At 43.0% G+C, this 23,112-nt stretch overlaps 1 protein-coding gene across 4 annotated transcripts in view; it reads left to right on the top strand.

Annotated features, from left to right (window-relative positions):
* LOC139609774 (fibroblast growth factor 14-like) overlaps positions 1 to 19,087 on the top strand; it is a 48,909-nt gene extending 29,822 nt beyond the window's left edge. For 2 of the 4 annotated variants that reach the window (XM_071464741.1, XM_071464743.1), the window contains exons 3-5: positions 1,413 to 1,516; positions 12,710 to 12,908; positions 13,017 to 19,087. In XM_071464741.1, the coding sequence (XP_071320842.1) occupies positions 1,413 to 1,516; positions 12,710 to 12,908; positions 13,017 to 13,165 (452 nt within the window). In that variant the 3' untranslated portion in view covers positions 13,166 to 19,087. The other 2 variants (XR_011685352.1, XM_071464742.1) reach the window with 2 other exon arrangements.
* The last annotated feature ends 4,025 nt before the right edge of the window (positions 19,088 to 23,112 follow it).

The following is a 23,112-nucleotide window of genomic DNA, read 5'->3' as shown; positions in this document are numbered from 1 at the left end:
AAATGGAGAAACTGTTTCCTTAAAAAGACAGAAAAATAAAGCTGGACACCACCAGGGTTAAAAAGACAAGATAGTTACCATGGTTACCTTAAATAATGTACGTTCACCATCACAGGATTGAACCGTAACGCCTGAATTTTTGTGAATATGCTGGATGCACGGAGAGAGGCCAGCTTCACCTTGAATTTAGTTTGACATTGTTTCTGTCACCACAGCTCGACCATGTGCTGTCAGCAGGCTAATCAATAACTGTGCGATGATAAGAGGCACGCAGGTTAAAGAGGGGTCGCTCCAATTGACCTCAGCATGAGGCCGGAGAATGTCTCTACCCCCGAGAGGTCGCGACAAATCACGGCCAGGAATTCACATGATCATTTTCACATCTTCGCGTCAGAGAGGAGCTGATACAAGAACACATCACAGGCTTGTAAGAGTCGTTTCCCCAGTGCTGCTTAGTTATAAACCTTATTTCTCTTAATGAAAATGCTAAACATTTTTAAAGAGAGAAGAATATGATAACATCAAAAACAACATGGCGAGAGGTGCCCTCTGCTTGTAAACTCCAACATTCATTACACGATTCCCCTGGTCCAGTCTCTCAATCAGCTGCTAATGTGGAAGCTTGACTTTTTACGAATGTGGCCTCAAAATACCTCCTCCAGAGAGCCGGTTCATATCTTATAACGGGAATAAATCTAAAAAATAAAATACAGTGAGGGATCATGGACAAAAACAGCAGTGACACCAGCAGTGGCTTTTAAAATACCTGCCCGAGGCTATGAGGATGTGATCAGTGGTCTGTCCCTTTACCATCACTGACTGCCCTTCTTCAAATAACACTGACCTGAGCGAGCCGAGAAAAAGAGACACAAGAACAGCCTGATATGAAAATGTCATGAACAAAATTTTGGTAAAAATATACAAAATATGCAATGGGCTTCACTGGAGAACATTTTAATTTTCTTACCTTAAACCTCTTAAAACGTTTTTGGACAAACACGCTGTAAATTGCTCGTTTCGGTCTCATATATGACCACGGATGTCGACGCCGTGAGCGCCATCACTGACAGAAATAAAGAGAGGAAGTTAGATGCTAATGAAATGGACGAGAGAATATTTTCCATCACAGGTGATATTAGTGTCAGGATCTGCACTGTACATGTCTCTTTTACTTTTACTTCACTGCAGTAATTTAAACTCCGAATTCATTCCAGTTAATGTTTGATAACTAAATATTAATTTCTATTGTACAGCTTGGTCACTGTGATGATGAGCTGCTACTTCACCTCAGTGACTGAGCAGCAGACGAACGTCACACACACACACACACACACACACACACACACACCCACACCCACACACACAGGAGACACACAAACATAAACTCGGTTTGTCTGTTTTTTCGTCCTCAGCTCTGTTTAACTTAATTCCTGTGGGTCTGAGAGTCGTGGCCATCCAATCGGTGAAGACTGGCCTCTACATCGCCATGAATGGAGAGGGTCACCTCTACTCCTCGGTGAGCACACACACACACACACACACACACACACACACACATACACACACACACATTACACAAGTCTTTTGACATGTCCGACATGTCACAGCTGTTGTGTTCATCGCTGCCGTTGTGGAGCTCGACTGAAGCCGTGTGTCATTCTCGTCGGTCTTTTCTTTTTATTGTGCGGTGGCGAGTCTTGCCGGGGGGGGGGGGCTCACAATAAGACAATTAGATTTCAGAAAACTGTGAGACTTCACTGCAAAACGTGTGTTGTTCATCCAGGTCCCAGGTGTTTGGTTTTGATCTTTTCAATAAGAGACAAACAGAAAAATATCATCAGATCTCTGCTTTTGTTTCATCTGCAGGAGCGAGGACAAACGTGGGGAAGAAAGTCTGTTCACTTTGTTTAACTATGATGAAAGAAGTGAAGTTTCTGCATGTTTCAATTTGTAACCACCTGTGCTTTCAAAAATACTTTGGAAAACAGGCATAGTTAGTAAGGTGTGAAAACAATGGGGATTATTTTATTAACCTGCCTATTATGGCCTTGATTTCAGCTCCTTGTAAACACGTCACCTGCAGTCACAAACAAACCTTTCTCTAAATGATACCATTCAATTTAAAGGAGATTTTGATCAGATCATCATGTATGTTGTTCCAAAGAAGTAGCAACTGATACATGTTTAAAATCATTTCAAAAGTGAACTGGGAGCCTTGGCCGAGTAAAAGCGATACGAAGTTTCTTTGTGGTTCTTATGAAAAGCCTGGCTGAGTTTTTGATTGAGACGAGAATACAGAGTTAGAGCAAGCGGCGCATAATAATAACACAAAAAGCTTTTTTTTATGTGAGAGGACAATGTGAAAGACGTAAGCTTTGAGGTTTAGATGAACAAAAGAGTGGAGACAGGTTCATTAGACAGAGAGAGGGAGGTGGGAAAAAGCAGAGATGAATTGCTTTTAATGGATTCTAGTGAAAGGTATTTGTCAGATTATGGACACGTATGCAGTAAGTAAGTATTAGTTACTTGATTAGTTGTTAACTGTTGGCTATAGTGTCCAGAAGCGTTCAGCATAAAAGATTCAGACAGAGAAGACAGAAGAATATGGAAGACATGAGTAGAAGGAGGTTGTGGTGAAGGTGGAGTGGAGGGGAGGAGGAGCAGCGACCGACCGCGAGGAGATCTGAATATGAATTATTTCCACGCTGACTCTTCAGAGAGAGTTCACACTCTTCCTCCGATGTCTCTTCTATCATCCCTCTCTCCTCCCCTTCCTTTTTTTTTTTTTTTTTTTTTTTTTTGGGGTGGAGATGACAGGAGCCAGAGAGGAGGGGAAAGGAGGTGATGGGTGGAGAAGATACAGAGAGGGGATGGCGGGATAGAAAATGGGTGGGAGGGGAGAGGAGAGGAGAAGAGATGAAAAGGAGGGAAATGAAAGAGAGAGTTGAGGAGAATAAAGGTGAGGCCAGGACAAATCATGAAAAAGGGGGAGAAGAAAGGATAGACCGGGGTGGGAGGCAAAACAAAGGAGGTGAGGAAGAACGAGGACATGGAGGGAATGAGAGGAGAAAGATGTGAGGGGAGTGAAAAGGTTGTGTACAGAGGATGAAAAACGACGCAGAGGAAGGAAGAAATTGGACCCAGACAGAGGAGGAAAAAAGGATGGAAAGGAAAGCAGGAAAAAAAAAGGTTGGAGGATGGAGAGAGAAGAAGTTGTAGACAATGGTTAAAGATGGTGAGGTAAGAGGAAAGCAGAAGGAGAGAAGAGAAAAAAATGACGAAGACTGAAGAAAGAAAGGAAGGTAGCCAGAGGAGGAAAAGATAAAGGGAGGAGGAGATGGAGAGAAACAAGGGCAGAAAATGAAAAAATAATGGAAAAGAAGGAGGAAAAATGTTGTAGGCAGATGTAAAAAAACAATGAAGTCGAAGGAAGAAAAGGGTTGAAGACAGAGGAGGGAAAAGACTGAAACAAGGAGTAAAAGATAATAGACAGAAGAAGAAAGAGGTGGAGAGAAAGCAGGACACGGAAAAGGGAAAAGATGGAGAGGAAGACAAAAGGGATGAGAGGGAGGGAGAGGCATAATCGGGAAGAGAAAGAAAGGAGATCTGTGCTGCTCTGCTGGGCTTTCTCAGTCTGTCACTGAAAGTCACAGATGCATGAGGGCTGCCTGTAAATAACTGAAGAGGGGGAGTTCCCCCCCTACACACACACACACACACACACACACACACACACACAGTAGAAATCCCCTCTAAAGCTGCGCAGAGGGAAAAGTGTGGATGTTTGATCGTGTTCCAGCTTTGTGACTGATGTGCAGGCAGCTACGTGATAACAAATATATAAATTACATACAGCAGGTCTAATTCATCACCACGTTTGATGTTTAATTGGCTGCTGCAAAGGTCCTGGCAGGTGCAGTGTGCAGTAAAGATGGTGCGACTGTGCCCGAAGAGATTCTCATTAAACATTAGGAGTTTTGTTTTATCCTGGGCTGAACCACAGCGCTGACGTTCACCCTTATGTGTTTTTTGTAACTGCTCTGTTCAGGCTCAGCAGCTGATTTACTGGGCCTCAGGTTGGATTATCTTTCATCCAGGTCAGTTATTGTGTCCGGAAGTTGACACAAATCAGATCCTACTTCCTGTAACTCCACTGAAACGTGGTGCAGTTGTTATCAATTGGAGATGCTGGGGATGCTGGATAGCAGGTGTTGTTACATCTCATTGTAGCTGTATCTTGCTCTTGCTCAGAACACGATGTGCTGAACACAGGCTGCATGAAGAGGTGTTTTTACAGAGTAAATGTGTCATATTTTTGGTGGTGGGTTCTGTTGCCTAATGGACAAATATGATTGTGTGCAGCACAGTGCAATTCAAGTGTTCTGTCACTGGTAGACAGAAAATAATAAACGTCACAGCATTCATTTTTGTTAGTTGTGGATATCACACTGCCAGAGGGCTTCACGTGACTTCACTCCCTATGTTCTGCATTCAAGACCCGAGACAAATGTCTAAACCTGCGGCTTCCATCTCAGAACTAAATCCTCAGTTTGAGCTGTCATTGCTTTTTCATCTCTGAGTCAATCTTAAAAAAAACTGTGACACACTGATCTTAAATAGTTTATAGTTATTGATAACTCAATGTATGAATCATGTAGTTGTAAAAGAGCAAAAAATGACATAGCTTTTATTTCTCCAAAGCTCAAGGTGATGCTTTCAAAGTGCTTGAAAATCCAAACAAAATCAACAATATTAAATATGAAGAACTGTAAATCCTCACACTTGAGAAACTACTTTTATCATTATACCAACTTATTGCTGTCAAGATCATTCTGTGACTGCTTTAATAGTGATATCGACCTGTTTCCTTGTGCAGTTCGTTCTCAGAGCTGTTCAGTCTGAGCTTGTTCCTAAATTTGCTTCTCTGCTCTTAATGAGATTCTTTATCCTCTTATTGCAAATTGTTAATGATATGCTGCAAACTTAGTTATACATGGTAGGACTGTCTTATTAATCCCAGATCCAAAGCATCTGGCAGTGTGTGGTTGTGCATGTACGTGGTGGTGCGTGCACGCGTGTGGGTCTGTGCGTGTGCGTGCAGCCAACAGATGGCACAGTGTGCAATGAGCTGCTATGTGATAATTATGGAGCATGCTGGGGAAAGTGGGAGAAAAAAAAAAAAAAAAGTGCTGATGAGTTTGGGACTGTGTGTGTGTGTGTGTGTGTGTGTGTGTGTGTGTGTGTGTGTGTGTGTGTGTGTGTGTGTGAGTGACGAGAATGTGTTACAAAAGTATGCGTAATACACACGTTAGCATGTCGTGTGTGTGTGGGAGTGGATAGGTGTAGCTGTCAGGATGTCAGCTGAGAGGTGAAAGAGAAAATTGACTTTTTCAGTAGAAGTGTTGCCTGTTTCCTGTAACACACACACACACAGACACACACACACACACACACACACAAACTACTGCTACTCCCACTCCTGCCAGACGAATAAGGTGATACAATATTATGTTAGGAATAGAATAACCTAAAATGCCTTCCTGTCAACAGTAACAGTTGTTATTCTTCAAAGAGACGTCTGAGGGCTTCACTCACGTCCTTTTTGTGGCTGTGATGAGTTAAAACCGTCTGTGCACCATGAGATGTGTTGAGATCATGACTGAGGCTCGTGCACGGCAGTGGTCCCCTAAAATCTGCTTGTTTTTGAAATGTGAATAGTGCTGACAGTCCACCAGCCAAGATTAGAAATGGAAATGTATTCCTTCATGCCAGCTCCTCTGAGTCAGACTGTTAGAGCCCCGGTCTGTCTGCTGGAGAGGCCCTGGGAGCCCAAACACCATCAATTCAAGTCCACCCTCAATCCGTCTCTTTTGTCCTCTTGTTGCTACTCGTGTTTGTTTGCCGATGCTTCATCTCCTCTTTCTGCCTCCTTCCCTTTACGTCCAGGTCACAGACACATCTCTCAGTACTGCAGGGGTCGGCAAATAGCCTGCAGTCAAATCTAGCCCTCCATTAAAACTATTTCCCTCTGCTTTAGCGCGTTAGTTTGAGAAATCTCACAGTATAAATCATCACTGTGGACAGCTCCTGGTGCTGAAATGAAGTCTAGTGGGAGATGAATAAGATGAGCAATAAAATCGCACAAAAAAAGACAGTATTCAAAGACATTCACCAGCAGAAATCTCGCACATACATATGGTGGTAAGATTATAAAGTAACATGATAAAAATATAGTTATATATTCGTTCAGCCTTTTTCCTTTTCACCCTCTCTACCCCTCATTTTCTGAGCTGCATCATGTTTTCTTACAACAAGCACAGGGGTGTGTGTGCTATATGTGTGTGTGTGTGTGTGTGTGTGTGTGTGTGTGTGTGTGTGTGTGTGTGTGTGTGTGTGGCTCACGTCTGTGTACGTAGGCGTGCGCTTCCATTCATAACACAGTCGGTACAGCACTCAGACAGAGCGAGTCCTGTGATGTCTACATCCAGAGAGATGAGAAGGAACAGGAGTGGCAGAGAGAATAAATGTTAGCCATGTGAGTCATGACACACACACACACACACACAGACACACACAAATGTTTTCTGGTGGCTAGAGAATGAATTAGTTACTGGTGAGCTGTGGAGCAGAGATGCCGCACTCTGAATCATGGCACTGAAGTACCACAGGACCGACAGCTCTGAACATTTGGACCAAACTATGGTCCACTGGTGTTTCAGCTGTTCTGCCTGGCCTGAGGAAAACATGAGCTTACCATAAAAAAAATTGACTCCCCCCCTTCCTCCGTGCCCAAGGATGCCCTGTGGCACAACAACTTGCAGAAATGAAACTAAATATATTAAAAATCAAATTAAAAACAAAAATAAACTCAAATACAAATAAGCCCACAGATTGTGACTCGGGGTGATAACACACTGTGTGGCCTTTCCTCCACCTTCCTACAACAAATCACAATCAGCACCTTTTGTTTAGCAGCTCAAACACTCATCGAGCTGCTTTACTAACACAACTGATGCTGAAATCTACACAAAACCCCAAACTCAAAGACATAATCACCTCTTTAATATAAAACTACACAACTATCTCATTCCTTCCATTTTATCACTAACTCATTGTGTGTCTGGCAACAGGTGGAGGTGCTGTCGTATATGCATAAAGTGGAATTAATAAAAGTTATCTAAGTGCTCTCCTAATGCGATCCACGAGTTGTGTGTCCTTGAAGTGTACCTGCGCTGCGAGTCGTTGCTGCAGCTGTAACACACCTGATCCAGTTACAGTGTGATTGGATCAGGTGCACATGGTCTGAGGTGGTTGAGGAGCACCGTGGCGCTTCCTGTCACGCCGAGAGCGACTGTGATCACAGTCGGATGGAGTGTGTCTGGGCTGGAGGACGCATCCTTTCATGTCGCCTCTCTAACCGCGCTCCTCACTCTTTTGTTTTCATGTTCCAACACTTTTCTTTCCACTCCTCCTCCTCCTCCTTCTTCTTCTCTCCGAGCCCCTTTTCTTTAGAATGATTTGTTTACCCACAATTCCCCTGGGTAATTAGTGCTGTGATAATAACTGGTGTTGGAAACAAACACACCCACTCGCTGAGTGGCGCACACAAACAGACACGCGCGAACAAACACACACACACACACACTGGGATGAAAAACAACCTCCTCGAGCTTCGTCGCTATAAGTAATGTTACGAGTAGAGTGACTGCACCCCCCTTCGAGATGAGGGGGAATAAATCTGAACGCCACCTCTCCGTATTTATGAATAATAAAACTGCAAAGTTGTCATTTTCAATAATTAAACACACTTTTATGTAGTTTTAACCAAAAATAAAAGTGGTTTTTAGCTTAGTTTGGATTAAAGATTCAAAGCAAATAGTCATTAAAATATGAGCTGAAGAAGTTTGTCTGACATAGTTGATTTTATTAAATATCAATTTGTTGTATTGATTTCAGCCTTATAAGATACAAGTATTTGGATATTGCAGATCTGAAGCTTTAAAGCTGCAGCAAAGATTTACATCATTTCAGGATTTTTCACCAAAAGGAAGTGAGATAAATGTCATAGAGACTGTGGCTGGCAGCCAAGCATCAGGAAACTGGCTCCTTCACAAACCAAGGGAAATTTAAATCTGCCCTGAGAAGAAAAACATGTTTACATCGAGAGTTGGGAAGGCAGTGGCAAAAACTGCCGACCTGGTGATAGATCACAAAACACTCACTGGGGTGGTTTTGGATGCAGAAACAAATGACTGGTTGTGAGGATTTGTCAGGATCTTTTGGGATTATAGCACCTCCACTAAATCAAACTTAGTTCCTCTACAGGGACTGATTTATAGCCGAGCATCAGATTTCACTAGAACAACATCAGTTATATTTAATCACACACCTCAAAGTCATGGTGTTTACATTTTTTTCTTTTAATTCATACATGGCAGATATTGAAAGGTTTGACTTCAGGAAGTAATGGTGCTTTTTTTTCATTCGCTGTGATTGAGGGTCCGTTGCAACAAGCAGGACGGTGCTGACGGCTTTGTCAGATGTGTGTTATTGAACAGGTGATTACTGAGCTTTCTCCATTCTGCTCCTCATTATCAACAACAGAAATGTGCAGAAGAAAACACAAGTAGTCCAGGCTGACCTTGGGGTTTCCTGTTGTGTCTGTCTTCAGCCTGTGAGTCTGTGGAGTCAGATCTTAAAGGGGGAGAACCTGTGGCCCCGGTCACCGGGTGACCAGCCTGAACTCTGACCTCCTTCACAGTATATTTGATGCCACTAATCCACCTCCCTTTATCAAGACGAGGTCCTGATTAACTGTGGATTAAAGGCTTTGCTAGATTACAAAGACAGTAGAATACCCTGGAACAGTTATTATTCACAATAGGATATTGTTGTACTGTGAGTGTGCTTCTACTGGGAAGCTCCCAGCGGCCAGCAGTCAGGCTGTGGCAGCGCTCAGCAGCTAGTTGCCAAGTTTTGTTCTTAGTGCAGCCGTGTGTTGTGCCAAGAGTTGAGATTGCTTTTCCCGCTGTGTTTTTGAGTTTCCTTATTTTTAGGTCTTCAATGGATGAGGGACAAAGTGCTGCCTGTATCAATTTAGTCTGTTTTGGAGCTGGATATTTAACAAGTTAATGGGCTCTTGTCCGTCTGATTATAGCTGTCTGACAAACAGCGGCCATTCAGCCTAGCATGCACGTCCGTGTGTATGCGTGCGTGGCTCAAAAGACAAGCGATGTGCATGCATGTGTGCAGCGTGTTCGCTTCCACTAAATCTCTGCACAGCACAGAGAAATGACAGAGCGAGAAAAAAAAAAGAAGAAGAAGAGCGATGAGAGAAACGCAAAGATAAGAGAAGGGAAAGAGAGAGAGAGAGAGAGAGAGAGAATCCCCTGCTGTTTTTCCAATCAGGAGGCATCGTCCTCCTCACTGGGTGATTTATTCTCTCTCCTCTCCTTCATGTCCCAATTTCCAACCCCTCTCCACCCCGCCCTCCAATTCTTTCATTCATTCCTTCTCCCTGTCTTCTTTCTGTGGGCAGCTTGTGAACGTAGCTACTTGGAAATGACGACAGAATCACATCGGGGCAGGGAGCATTGTTAAAATGACTCACCTGTAAGGCTGCGAGTTCACTCTTTCTCTCTGATTTCACTCGGGAATGAACGTTGCTGCTTCAGACGAGACCTCCAGCATCTTTTATTTTAAAATCAGCGTTAAATGATGCATGACCTCGCTGACCAACATTAATAAGTGTCTGGCACTGGCCTCTGCACACCAGCAAAGATCATCCTCCTTAACAAATGAATAATGAATCCGGGGTCCAGGTCAAGACTAAATATATGCATTATAAATTAATTTAATCCAGGGATGAAAAATATGAAGCTACAGAGAAGAGCTGGGCTGTTAATACAAATCAAAGCCATGGTTACCAAAGGGGAAAATTTGATTTGCGGTGGCGTGTTTGTTTGTGTCGCTGACACTGCCAATAAATAGAGCATTCATTCATTATCACCTGTCTTGTTTTGTTGCCAACCAATCATTTAGTCACATTTCATATCCCAGCAAGCCTTCCTGCACCTCCCTCCATTCATCCCCTAGAGCCACAAGTGTGTGTTTGTGTGTGTGTGTGTGTGTGTGTGCTAATGTCTGATCCCTCGCAGCTGCGTATCGGTGCCACCCAGCTCCACCTTTATTAAGTGTCTTCCTATGTTAGCAGGAGTGGATGTGGTAGAGCATTAGATATAGCACATTATGTTAAATAACCAGTGCAAGTGTTTGTGTGTGCGTGTGTGTGTGTATTTCTCTCTCGCTCTTGCAGCTCCCCTTCACACACACACACACACACACACACACACACACACACACACACACACACACACACACACACACACACACACTGACCCCTCCCTCTCAGCGCTGGTTGGTTGCCACGGCTACAGTGTCGCCTCTCTTCCTCATGTTGCTATGAGACTCGGACCGACAGACCTGAGCTGAATGACAATGTGTCTGTGGCTCTGGCATGAGGCCCTCAACAACCAATAAGAGACGGTCTAGACAAACACTTCCCAGTCTGGGGTCTGGGGACCTTGGGGGTGATTGTTTGGGTTGGCAGGAGCCTCCTCAGCCGTATGAGGGCTAGTTTATTAACCCTAGTGCTTTTCATTTCCTCAGCAGATGTCTCAATGAGAAAATGTGTATGTTATTGTATGCTGGAAGATTAGGAGGGTTCCTTTATGAAATCTGTTTGATAAACATGTTGCCCCAAGACAGGAAGAAGGGAGTAAAAGAAATGCTGTGATTACAACATTACAGGGTTAGTTACAGCTGCATTAATCAATATGTTTCTACTGAAAATGAGATCATTGAGTATGTGTGATGGGAAAGGTGCTGCTCATAGTGACCGCCTCTCAGAGATTTATCACCAGCTCAGCTACACGGGTCCTTTTAGCCTCTTTTAGCTCATTGTTTTGGTTTTCAGGCAGCAACCAGAAACAGTCTGACGGTGCCTGTCAAAGTCAGAGACCAGATAGTGAGGAAAACGCAGCATCCGGCAGCTCGAGATGACCCGATGAGGCTCAAACCAGAGCTAAAAGAAAAGTGAATATTCAACTCAGACTTGTCGAGCACACAGAAGCATCCAAATCCAAATCATCAGGTTGAATGTTGCTCCACGTCTGCTGGATGTGGAACTGTTGGCCGCCATGTTTGCCATAACAACTTTATAAGGTGACAACAGGCCACACGGTTTGAAAACCAGCAATCAGAGACAAAGTATATACAGTATATTTCATTCATGTTACATTCATATTTGTTCAATCCAGATACAAAGTCGTTACTTTAACTTGTCTTTTGGTCTAATGGCTGAAAAATAATCCAATTCCCCACAAGGCTTATTAAAGTTTAATGTAACTTATTATATATTAAGAGAAAATAATAATGTATTGCAGTCACTGTAAAAGGGAAGCTGTAGGGATCTGGATCGCTGACGTCTAAAACCTAAAAATGTTCCCCCTTTAGACAGAAAATCAACAACTACTATGATACTATGGAAATGCTAAATATTTTCTTTTCTTGTTGAATTTATAATGAAAATAATCATTAAGTTGCAGCCCTAATGAGAGCGCCTGCCATCCAGGAGTGATTTCATGCTGACTTCACATCATATAAGAAAACACTTTACATTACATATCATTGACCTCAGCTTTTAGATGCAACTGAAGCTGGAGTCTGACTTCTCAGACTGTCTGACCTCCCCAGAAGAAGAATGTTTTATGTCAGGCTGCCTTTTGTGCTTGCTGTGACCCAGTAGTGAAAGCGGACACCAGGGAGAGACCGTTTTCCTCCCAGTAAGAATAACACCTTGTTTCTGTGCTGAAATATGCTCCGCTGGAGGCGCTGGAGCTTTGACACGCAACAGTAGAGCAGATGTGGGCGGGAAGGTGCTATCTTTTGGGCTTTGTGTCACCAGAATCAACCTGCTTTTTTATCCGGTTTGTTATTCATGTGCATACAGAGAGAGCGGAGTGTCAGGGTGTCAGAGTGACACGGGTCAGGGGAACACATCATCCAGTCCGAGTGGAGCCGCTCCTCCCTGTCTGTGGCCGGTCAATATGGTTCCATTATTTTTTATATCACACGTCGGAGCAGAGAAATTGCTCCAGTTATACAGGTTTAATGGGTCAACTTGAACGAAACATGGATTTCTGAGGCCAATACAACATCACTGCTTCACTTCAAGTCAGATAAAAATACTGTATATCTTTATGTGAAGGTTTTGAATTATGTAATCCCTCGATCTTGTATAGTTTCCAGGTGATGGAGAATCTCACATTTAGACTAAAAATGAAGGAAGAAAGTTAAACTAAAGGCTGGAGAAAGTGGTTAATATATAAATCAAGAATGGCTCTAATTTGACAATCACTCAATGTAAATAGCATATAGCTCTGTTTCTCCTCACAGGCTCTGTTCATTGTTTTTTTTTTAATCTTTCTTTTTCCTCGTAACCCAAGCTGATGTATCATTTAATTGTCAAACCAATAACTGGGATTCTTTATACTTAAAGAAAATCGCTGGGTAATCTGGTTGTTTTTTTTGCATAAACATATAACATGTGTTACAGTTTAACAACAAACTTTAAAATGACAACAGAAAGAGTTTAAATTGAAATTATTGACCCATATTTCTGTGTGTGTGTGTGTGTCTCTCTCCTCAGGAACTGTTTACAGCTGAGTGTAAGTTTAAGGAGTCGGTGTTTGAGAACTACTATGTGATCTACAGCTCTATGCTCTACAGACAGAAGGAGTCAGGCCGGGCCTGGTTTCTGGGCCTCAATAAAGAGGGGCAGGCCATGAAGGGTAACAGGGTCAAAAAGACCAAACCAGCTGCACACTTCCTGCCTAAACCTATAGAAGGTAATTTAAATACTGTACGTTCATGTTTTCCCACAAACTGGGGTTTTATTTATATATTGTTTTCAACTAATTTCCCCTTTGTCCTCTTTTCTCCCTCCTCTCCTCCAGTTGCGATGTACCGAGAGCCTTCATTGCACGATGTAGGGGAGGCGGTGCCCAAACTCGCCGGGGGCCCGCCTTCCAAAAGCACAACCAGCGAACCGGTGGTCATGAATGGCGGCAAACCAGTCAGCAAACCCGACAAGGAGGAGACATAACCCCGCCCCCCTTTTTCTCCCACCTCTGGCCGAGCAGAGGCCAGGAAAAGCCAGAGACATCGCCCCACTGCTGCGCTCTCAAATAACAAATCTACAACAAAAAGGTAACAAAACAAACAGCTCAAGTTCTGACTGGTCAGCAGTGGGGCCGCACGTCCCGCCTCACCTCTCTCCCTATTGGACGGATCAGGTGTTGTGGGGCCGGGGGCCAGAGGGACAGAGCGCTGCGGCTGGTGGTGGCGGCGGGGGAAGAGGAGGAAGAAGACGGGCCAGTGCCAGCCAGATATTTTGGAGCAGGGACAGTGGCATGCCCTCATACTGGAGACAAAATGACTTCTTCAAAGTATCAACAACACAAACAGAAAAACTGAAAAAAAAAAAAAAAAAAAGTCGTCTCACCGGTATTTTTCTGTGACAATCTGTAAGAATGAGGCCCCTTTTTTTCCTTCCTGTTTTCCGTTGCCAGGTATGCTTGCACGCTAGTGGCTACAGACACACACACACAAACACACAGCTCCCACCCAAAATCGATCACTTGGATTTGATCTTTGAGTAAATAAAAAACCAGATTAAAAACATCAGCAAACATCAGGCACTTAGAGCACCAAACACTGATGACTCAGAGGATGCTTAGTCATCCGTCAGTTAAGATTCGGCGTTGGACAGTCTGCACTAAGCTTACAATTTTCAATGAATGAATGAACATACAAGGTGAACACACCATTGACCAGTCTCTAATTTAATCATATACTCTATATCCGTTCTAACAAGAGAGATCTTACTTGAGACCACATAGCTTAGAGCATGTTTGTCTTTTCAGTATTTCTTTATTATCTATTTATGTGCTTTATTAATCTGCACACAAAGCACTAGTGATTATCCAGCGACATTGTTGTACAGACACACAACAGATTTTAGTTTCTACCTCTTTGTCTGAGTTTTTTAAACATTTTTTTAAATTTCCCTTTATGATTGCTGTGGTTTCCACGTCGCTGACACAAGTGTAGCTCAGGAGAAGGGAGGGTGGGGGGAGGAGGGGGGGCATCGGCATCGAGTTGCTCAAATTAGTGTGTAGCTGAAAGCAGAATTTTCACAAGTTCCCTGTTTGTAGCAACACGGAAAGTGCGGGAGGCGTGCTGGCGTCTGAGCAGCATGGTAGCAGTCAGTGTTTACATGGAGAAGCAGAGATTATGGTCGGAGGTTCATCAGACCTAAAGAAGGGTCAGAACATGGTGGTACTTTTAATTTCTGTTCCCTTGCCAAGTACTTGAAATGAAAGGTAGGAATGAGGGTAATAGTTAACAGGGTAAATGGTTTTAAAGCCACTATGTGTAGGTTTTGAATATTTCTGACTTTATTATACAGTGTGGTAGACACACAGATCTGGTACCGGAGGTTTTCACTGGTCCACTTAGTTCCTAGGAGCCAAGACCCAGTCTAATCAGGTCGGGTTAGGTCCTGTTGCATTGTTGCAAGTCTCAGGCAGTGGTGGAAGAAGTATTTATAAGAGTAAAAGTACTAAACCACAGTGTAAAGTCACTCCATTAGTAAAGAACATCCTTCATTTAAAATCCTACTTTAGCAAAGGGACAAAACTATTATCAGCTAAATATACTCATAAGTAAAAATACGTACTCCACTGATACATTATCATATATGACATTATTAGATTTTAAAACTGAATCATTTTCGTGTTGTAGCTGGTTGAGGTGAAGTAGTTTTAACTACTTTATTCAGTGTCTATTCCACTGGTTCCAAATCTATGGGGTGGGCCCCTCCAAAGAGTCACATGATCAGTCTGAGGGGTCGTAGCATGATTACCAGGAGGAAAGAAAAAATGTGACCTTGTTGAGCCAAGGTGCGAGGTTACAATTTGGTGTTAATTTATAGATAATAAAGGGAACCAGTGGTTAAGTCTTTAACATACATTTTACAAGCTTATTTTTTCATATCCTGAACTGAAAAATAATTAGTAAATACAACTTCCAGATAAATATAGCAAAGTAAAAAGTAAACGGTTTCCCTCTGAGGTATAAAAATACTTGAGTAAAGTACAGGTGCCTCAGACTGTCCTTCAGCTCAGCACTGAAGTGGGTATTTTCCACCACTGGTCTCAGGCCTGTGGGTCAATATGTGTGACACTCTTGTATCGGCTGTGGTCTCAAGCACAATCATCACGGGTGTAAAATGTGAGAACTGTGAAGTGCTGGGAAAATGACCTGTAGTTTTACACTGTTTGACTGTGGCTGCGTGGTCGTCACGCTGCTGTTGTCACTATATGAGGTTCTGCTCGGCCTGAGCCGAATTATTCTCGGGTCTAAATGGATCTGACTTTTGTTTTAAATTCATTTAAGTTTTGTTTTTTCTGCAGGACCTCGGACAGTGATTTGAATAATGCTGTCCTCACATAGTGGCTTTAAACTAGTCTGCACAATGGCCTATAATCAGTTTAGGTTACTTAAAAAAGTATTAGAAATGTGGTTTCTGTAGAAAACCACAAAAAAAAAACAAATAGCACACATTGATTACAGTGTTACATAAAGCTGTCATCAAATCAAAACACCGAAATACGGCTTTGTGTGAAACGTGAAGCTACAAGGCGGAAAATCAAATGAAATTAAACCAAACAGATTCCCATTCTTCGTGCTCTCACTGTGACAGTCAACACGGCACCAATCTGTTCTGGACCTGAATCCTGTTCGACACCTCGGCTTTCTGTTTACTCGTCCTTTTCTAGTCCAGATGCCGATTAACTCATCAAAAAGTTACACCAGTAGGTGGAGGAGATATTAATACTGTGATCCCACACTTCATATTAGTGTCAGGGACAATGGAGGAGACAGTATGCACAGAGAAACTGTGCATCTCTTGCTTTGAGTCCCAATTTTTTGGGGGGCAAAATAACCTCTTTGCATTTCAATGAGATCTCTGAAACACTGTCTCATTTGCTGAAGATGAATGACCTCCACTGACGACGGCAGAAATTAAATAAAAAAAAAACAAAAAAAATCGAGGCTGTAAGATTAAAACTCACAAGCGCTCTGACATCAAACAAGCACCAGCCCAGGTCGGCCTCGGTGACAGGTACCGCATGTGTCTCTGTGTCGCAGGTGAAACGCTGCACTGGAGCCACTCTGATGTGTTAAATGTTGTCCTGCTGTGCGGCACCGAGGATCCAGGCGCTGTGAAAAATACTAGACAGCTCACAGCGTCTCTAATTGGCATTTCTCAGATTCCTCTCCTCACATTTTTCTCTCCTCTGATCTCGTTAGCCGTTGCTCGCCTCGGAATATGTGTAGCTGACCGGCTTACATCACACAAACCTGTCCTGTCTAATGCGCTCATGCTGGTGTCATCTCTTGGCCTTTCAACACTGATTTTTTGAGAGAAACCATTTGAGACCATAGCGATTACAAAAGAGCTGTTTATTAATGTGAAAAAACAAAAAAAAAAAAAAAAAATGAGATCAGAGTTCAGCATTTTTCTGTGTCACCAAAAGTGAAAATGTGTTGCTGCTGTTGGTTCATCAGGAAGTGTTATATTTTGCTGGATAGTACTAGCTACTGTGTGTGAGTGCCTCTCATCCCCAGCCGAGCTCAAGATGTGAGCGAGATCCAGGGTAGCGGCTGGAGATTCTCGCTAAACGCTCAGCCTTCCTGGATTTCAGCAGCGTTTACACAAGATTTCCAGATTCTCACAGGCGTTTATAGCTTCAGCTCCTGTCTGATGTTACTTAAAGAGCAAAGTGGGACAGTGGTGGTGAAGAAGAAGAAGAAGAAGACGTCTTTTGAGCAGTGTTGTACTTGTCTCACGTCAAAGAAATGTGGATGTAACATTTATCGACTGTTTGTTGTGTTAACTAACAAAAAAAAAAAAAAAAGGTAAAAAAAAATGAACCCTGACAATCAGGTCTGTAAACTTCCCTTTCATTTGTTAATGAACCCTGTGTTGTCTCGAGCGCCTGCGTCCAAGCAGAAGCTTTCCGAGAGGCAGCTTTAACGACAGTATGGAGGATGGAGGATGTTTTTGTGCTTGGCTGAGCAACTATTTCCAGATACAATGGGTAACAAGGACTCCAGGGTGGCGACTGCTTTCCCCTTAATGATTATCAAGCAGCTAATTTGTCCGACACTGGTGGCAGAGGAATAGGAACCAAATCTTCCTCAGCTCGCAGAGGCCCGGCTTGTTAGGTTAGCAGAAGGGTTCAAATCCTGTGAAAGCAGCTACTGAAGATCTGTGCTGCATGCTCGAGAATTAATTACAGTTGAGGCCAGGGGGGGGGGGGGGGGGGGGGGGGGGGGTGGTCTGGTTTCCTGGCTACTGACCAAAGACATTGCTACAATAGTGTTTCCAGGCTTGTAATCACAGTTCCTGGTTCAAATAACGGCGGCGCAATTATTGTCAGCGTCTCCTGAGAGATTTCCCTCCACTGGTGGTTAGCCAGGTAGCAAGGCTACAATTATGAGATATGTAACAGCGGGCCCTTGCACAGGAAGAGAGCGGCTGATTTAATTAGGAGCAAGCAATCACGGCTCACTTCTAATTTCCACATACAAGTACCACTTATGTTTTCACGGCAGGTACACACGTAGCCATCTTACTCTGTCCTGCGTGAACTGTAGCTCTGAAATCAGACGACAGAAAAATGGACCAGGCCTAATAGGACAAAAAAGGCCTTTGTGACCTGAGCACCGCCGAGCAGGTGCACTTTAGAGACATGTAATGGTTAGCACTGTACTCATGATGTAGCTCGTCTCCCTCAGGTTTTCTTTGTCGTTTCTTTTTTTTTTTTTACCCCGTTCCACTTTATTCCTCTTACAAAAGACTGCCTTATTACATCTGAATCTGAAACGAGACAGTAAACCCGCTCTGCTCCCAGCTGTTTCTTTCTCTGAACACTCTCATCCCACACACACACACACACACACACACACTCTTCATCCTATTTTACTTTTCAATTATCCTTTGATCCACAATCTTCTGTTCACTGTAACTATGCTAGCTTTCGCTCTCTGCTCGTTTTGTAATCATGCAGCCAGAGAACTTACTCCCACCTCCTCTTTTCTCTTCTACCACCACCACCACCTCCTCCTCCTCCTCCTCCTTGGACTGTTTCCCACTTGTTGCATGGTTTTTCAAAAGAGGAAAGATGGCGGGGGGCTAATGCATGTGGTAATGTAGGAAATGTGTTATCAAAACAAAACAAACATTTACAGCCTAGCACCAGTAAAACTTTGCCTCTGGCTCGTTTCTCTCTCTGGTTTGTCGCTGCCGCAGATGCTACAGTGTCTCTCCACATTTGTTTCATTTACACACTCAGATCTTATACATTTGCTTCCCTGGGGCAACAGAAAACAACTTACAAAGACATGTTGTTCTTAAAACATAATCCATCACTGCAATTATGGAGCAAAGGAAGAATGAATCAAAATGACTTCACATCGCTAACGTTGTTACACCGAAGCGTGTGTTGCGTGGAAAGCGGAGCACCAGTGCGTCATTCTGGAGGCTTAGAGCAAGAAAATTGGAAAATTACAAAAACAAAAACACAGCAACAAGCAATTGCTCGATAGTCTTTGCTTCTTCTTTTAACAATGATGGATTAGAGCTCAGGAAGTTAGAGGTATGTGCAGGTTAGTCATACTATATAATACTTCACTGGATGGGTGGCACTTTAAAAGTGTAGGGGGGGGGACCTGTCGCATCCCACTCGTGCAAACCGTGCCAGCTATGAGCCAAAAGCAAACCGTGACTGGTGCTAACTTTAAAAGGAGATTTCTCTGTCTGTCAGTAAATGTACAGTTACCTTTACGTACATATTATGCAAACAGTTTGTCTGCACTGTACAGTTTGTGTCCAATCCATTGTATACACACAGAAAACAAAGATATTGAATAAAGGATTTATAGAAAGGAATCGTGACTGGACTCTGGACTGATTCACTGCCCATCTCACTCTCATCTATTTATATTTAACATCCCTGTTTTGTTTTGGTTTTTTTCGTCCATTTTCAGGTTTACACCGCCCTCCAACCAGCATCACACACTAATACACACCAGGTGGTCCCTTCAATAAAGTCCATTCATCCTTGGTGTTGACTGAAGGGCAGGCTGTATTATGACCTGTCTCAGCAGCAGAAAAGCAGCATTAAGTGACTGACACCGCGCAGGAAAAGGACAGTGACCATTCAGCTGCCTGCATTTCAGGTCCTCCTCCTACAGTTTGAGCCTGACTTTACGGACTCCTTTGGAAGGTCAGCCACACTCTCTCTTCCGAATTTGGCACAAAATGGGACAATAGAGGGCGCCAAAGGTCACGAACACTTACATGTCACAACGGTTGCTCGGATCTGTACGAAAGTTGGGATGCATGATGTAGAGCGAGTGAAATTCGCACCATAAAAAGTATAATGTCAACTGAATTAACAGAGGAAATAGAAGTGCACCTAAAATTTCACACAGGAGTTCAAGATGAGACTGTGCCCTCCAAGGTAGAGCCACAGAGAGAGAGAGAGAGAGAGAAACAACAGATGGAAGCCGGGTTAAACAGATGCACTATCATATGCAGACAGGATGACGACACGCATCACACACAAACACAGTGTATTGCCTTGCTTCCTTTAAATGACAGATACATCCGCAAATTCACTAATGAGGTGAATGTGATTAAAATTCACATATGTAAATTTAATGTAAATGAGTTGTACTTTGAAGGGCAACATGGTGTTTAATTAGCAGGAGGGGATTAAATCCAGTGAAATCCTGCAATGCTTCATCTCCCATTCAAACTAAAGATCTTTTCTAACCAGTTGTTTTTTTTACTCTTTTTTTAAGATCATAGACTCTGTCATGATTTATGAGTTATGGCTCCTTTGTCTTTCTTTGTCATCTCAAGGTAATTTGTTCCACCGTTTGTTCCGTCATCCTGCGCGCAGTGACTTCCAGACTTTGCAGCTTCTGTCATGGTGAGATCAGAAGCCTCCTGCATAAATTTGGGTTTTTAACTTTCATACTTTGTCATTATACGGCACTTGTGTAATTCATCACTCTGCAGACAAATTCAATTAGACTACTTTAATATGAAGAAAGTGGAGTTCAGAGAGCGGCTTCAGCTGCTCATTTGCAGTTCGTCTATGTTCACGGATCTGTTACAATTTAGACGCCGTGTACGTCGGCCTTATTACGGAGCCATTACAAGTCATTGTCTTACTCCGAGGCCGTTTTTCAATTTCAAACTCATGCAATCTCTATAAAAACCATGCAGCTGATCATGGATGACGTCAGTGACAGGCTCTGGATCTGTGTCGACTCTGGGTTTCAGTAAACTGTGTTGACCCAGGCTATTTATTTTATATATATTTTATCAACATGGAGACGTTTTCTAACAATCTTTTCAAGACTTTGGCCAGATATTCAGATTTACCAGCTCTCTACCAGCTCTGTCTGATAAATTTGTCGTTTGTCTTGAATCCACAATGTTTCCTTTCTTCATTTCTTTAGCTTCAGACACAACTGAAGACATTGAGGTTGTGTCTTTAATAATATTCCTGGGACTTTGGGAGGCTTATTTTACACATGTAGAGTAATTTGGTTTGCGGACAGTCGTTGACATTCATCAGATATCCTCACATTGACTCAACGACAAAATAACATCATGATATGCCACTGGAAACATACAATGATGTTGGGTTTCTAAGCAAAGTACTGAAAGACCCATCTACCTTGCAGAGTAGACTCACAGAAACTTTGAAAAAAACAAATAAAATGTGAAGTTTATTCATTATTTATTCAATTTAATTCCTCACTTGAGCCCAACAAGTGTAGCTTGACTCAACCAATGAGATCGCTTTGGCCACCAGCTAAACTAAAACTCCATTATGCACAAAGCAAAATGGCTGAACAGTAATCTCTTATTAAAAAGCAGCCAATTATAGCCGCGGAGCAAAATGACATTTTGTTATCACGTAGCACAAAATGTTTCGATTTCCCCTCTTTTTTGATTAATTTCATTAAAACAGCATCGAGTTGGGGTTTTTTTGGTCTCTTATCTGCCACAAATTCACACACACACACACAAACACACACACACAGTATGCCCATGCTGAAGCAATGTGTTTGAGGTGGCACTGAGAGCTCACTTGAGAGCCAGTTTCTATCTGCCTCATTATCATCAAAGACAACAGGCGCTCCAGTACATGCACGCACACACACACACACACACACACACACACACACAGACCCTTATATGCACATACACACAAAAGCCTGCGTCATAGATGGCTTCCATGGTCATTACAGCCACTTCAAGCCACTGTGTCCCTCACTGCTGCTGTCACGTGAAAACCTTGTATCTCCAAACTGTCAACAAGGGTGAAACCAACCAAAGTGGGTCCAGTGTGTAAAAATTTGCCAATAATATGAGGTTCTCACACAACAGTAACGTGATGCGAGGCAGTCTGCAGTTTCATTATATCGCCATGGCAACCGGGCTGCTGTCAGTCTCTCTGAAAGGTTAAGATCAAACCCCCTACTCTTTCATAATTACCGCTTTTATGTCTCATTATCAGCATTTGACTGATGCGGGGAAAACATTCAGTGTTTCTCCAGGAATTTTCTTCCTCTGAGGCTGTGAAACAGGATCTCGGTCGTCACGGATACGACCTGTCTGACCATGAAGATGAGAAAGATTTGTTTGTGCGCAGTTTGCTCCAAATGTCTCATCAGAATTGAAAAAATCAAGCTCCTTAACAGCATAGATGAAGGTCAGAGGTCAGACACACATCACACTGTCGCTGTCTCTCGTTCTTCTTCGTCTCTTTTCCCTGCTCACTATTCCCCTTTGACCCCCTCCCCTCTTTCATTTGCTTCTCTTCTCTCCTCATCTCCTTCCACTCGTCTTCTCCTCTGTCATCATTACCCTCCCATCCATTCATCATTCCTCCCTCTCTCCTCCTCTTCCTCTCCACAACAGCAGAGGGATGATGAAGAAGGAGAAACGTGAAGGCTGGAGGAGAGAAAGGAATAATTTATCTCTCAGGTGATAAGTGACATTTGATGGACACACACACACACACACACACACACACACACTCTCTCTATTTCACACACACACACACACACACACACACACACACACTGAGGAGGGCAGAGTGGCACCCAGTCAAGCAAACACGCAGTCTGAATACTGATTAACCAATCAGAGCCCATTTCTGCCCGGCACCAGAGATACTCGTTGGCTGCCATGGCAACCAAAAAAGCATCATAGCTGAAAGGAGAGGGAGGAAGTACATTGGTGTGTGTGTGTGTGTGTGTGTGTGTGTGTGTACTGATGCTGGATTGAGAAGCAACAAATCGGTCTCTTCCAGCTCGGAAAGACAAAAGACAAAAGACAAAATAAATAATATTAATTCTTGAATTCATTCAGTAACACGCCGGTTGCTATGGAAAGGTCTTAAAAATGATTAACCTGTTTGATCGGCAGCCGTCTTTCAGCTGCGCTAATCAATATCTTCACAGTAACACCTGATGAAATGACAGTGTGTCATGTGAAAGGTGTCATTCGTGGTGACCGGTGCACAGAGGATTTACAGCCATCTGTTATCCAGAGGACTGACTCCTGTGCGATGATGTTGCTCTACCTGCAGGACGTGTTAACACTTTTACAGCTATAATTTTATATGGTAATAATGTGTCACTGCAGCTTATCTTCCCCTTCTTATTGCCATTCTCCTCCAGAGGCCTCTATGATGATTCAGTGAAGCAGCCCCTGCGCAATTTTATGTCCCAAACTATTTGAGTTTTACTGTCTTTAAATGTCACGTTTGATGTCGTTTCCTGGTTAATTCAGTTGAATTTAAAACCTAAAAATCTATAATTTGTAAATGTTGATTGAATCCCTTACTCTCTGTGCTGCTTAACGGTGATGAACCAAAACAATGAGCCAAAACA

Source organism: Trachinotus anak, unplaced genomic scaffold (genome assembly GCF_046630095.1).
Source record: "Trachinotus anak isolate AG129_WGS33_773 ecotype Australia unplaced genomic scaffold, CSIRO_AGI_Tana_v1 ptg000026l, whole genome shotgun sequence".
Taxonomy (NCBI): Eukaryota; Metazoa; Chordata; class Actinopteri; order Carangiformes; family Carangidae; genus Trachinotus; species Trachinotus anak.
Note: the sequence above shows the minus strand (reverse complement) of the source record. Positions and strands in the feature narration are given on the sequence as shown.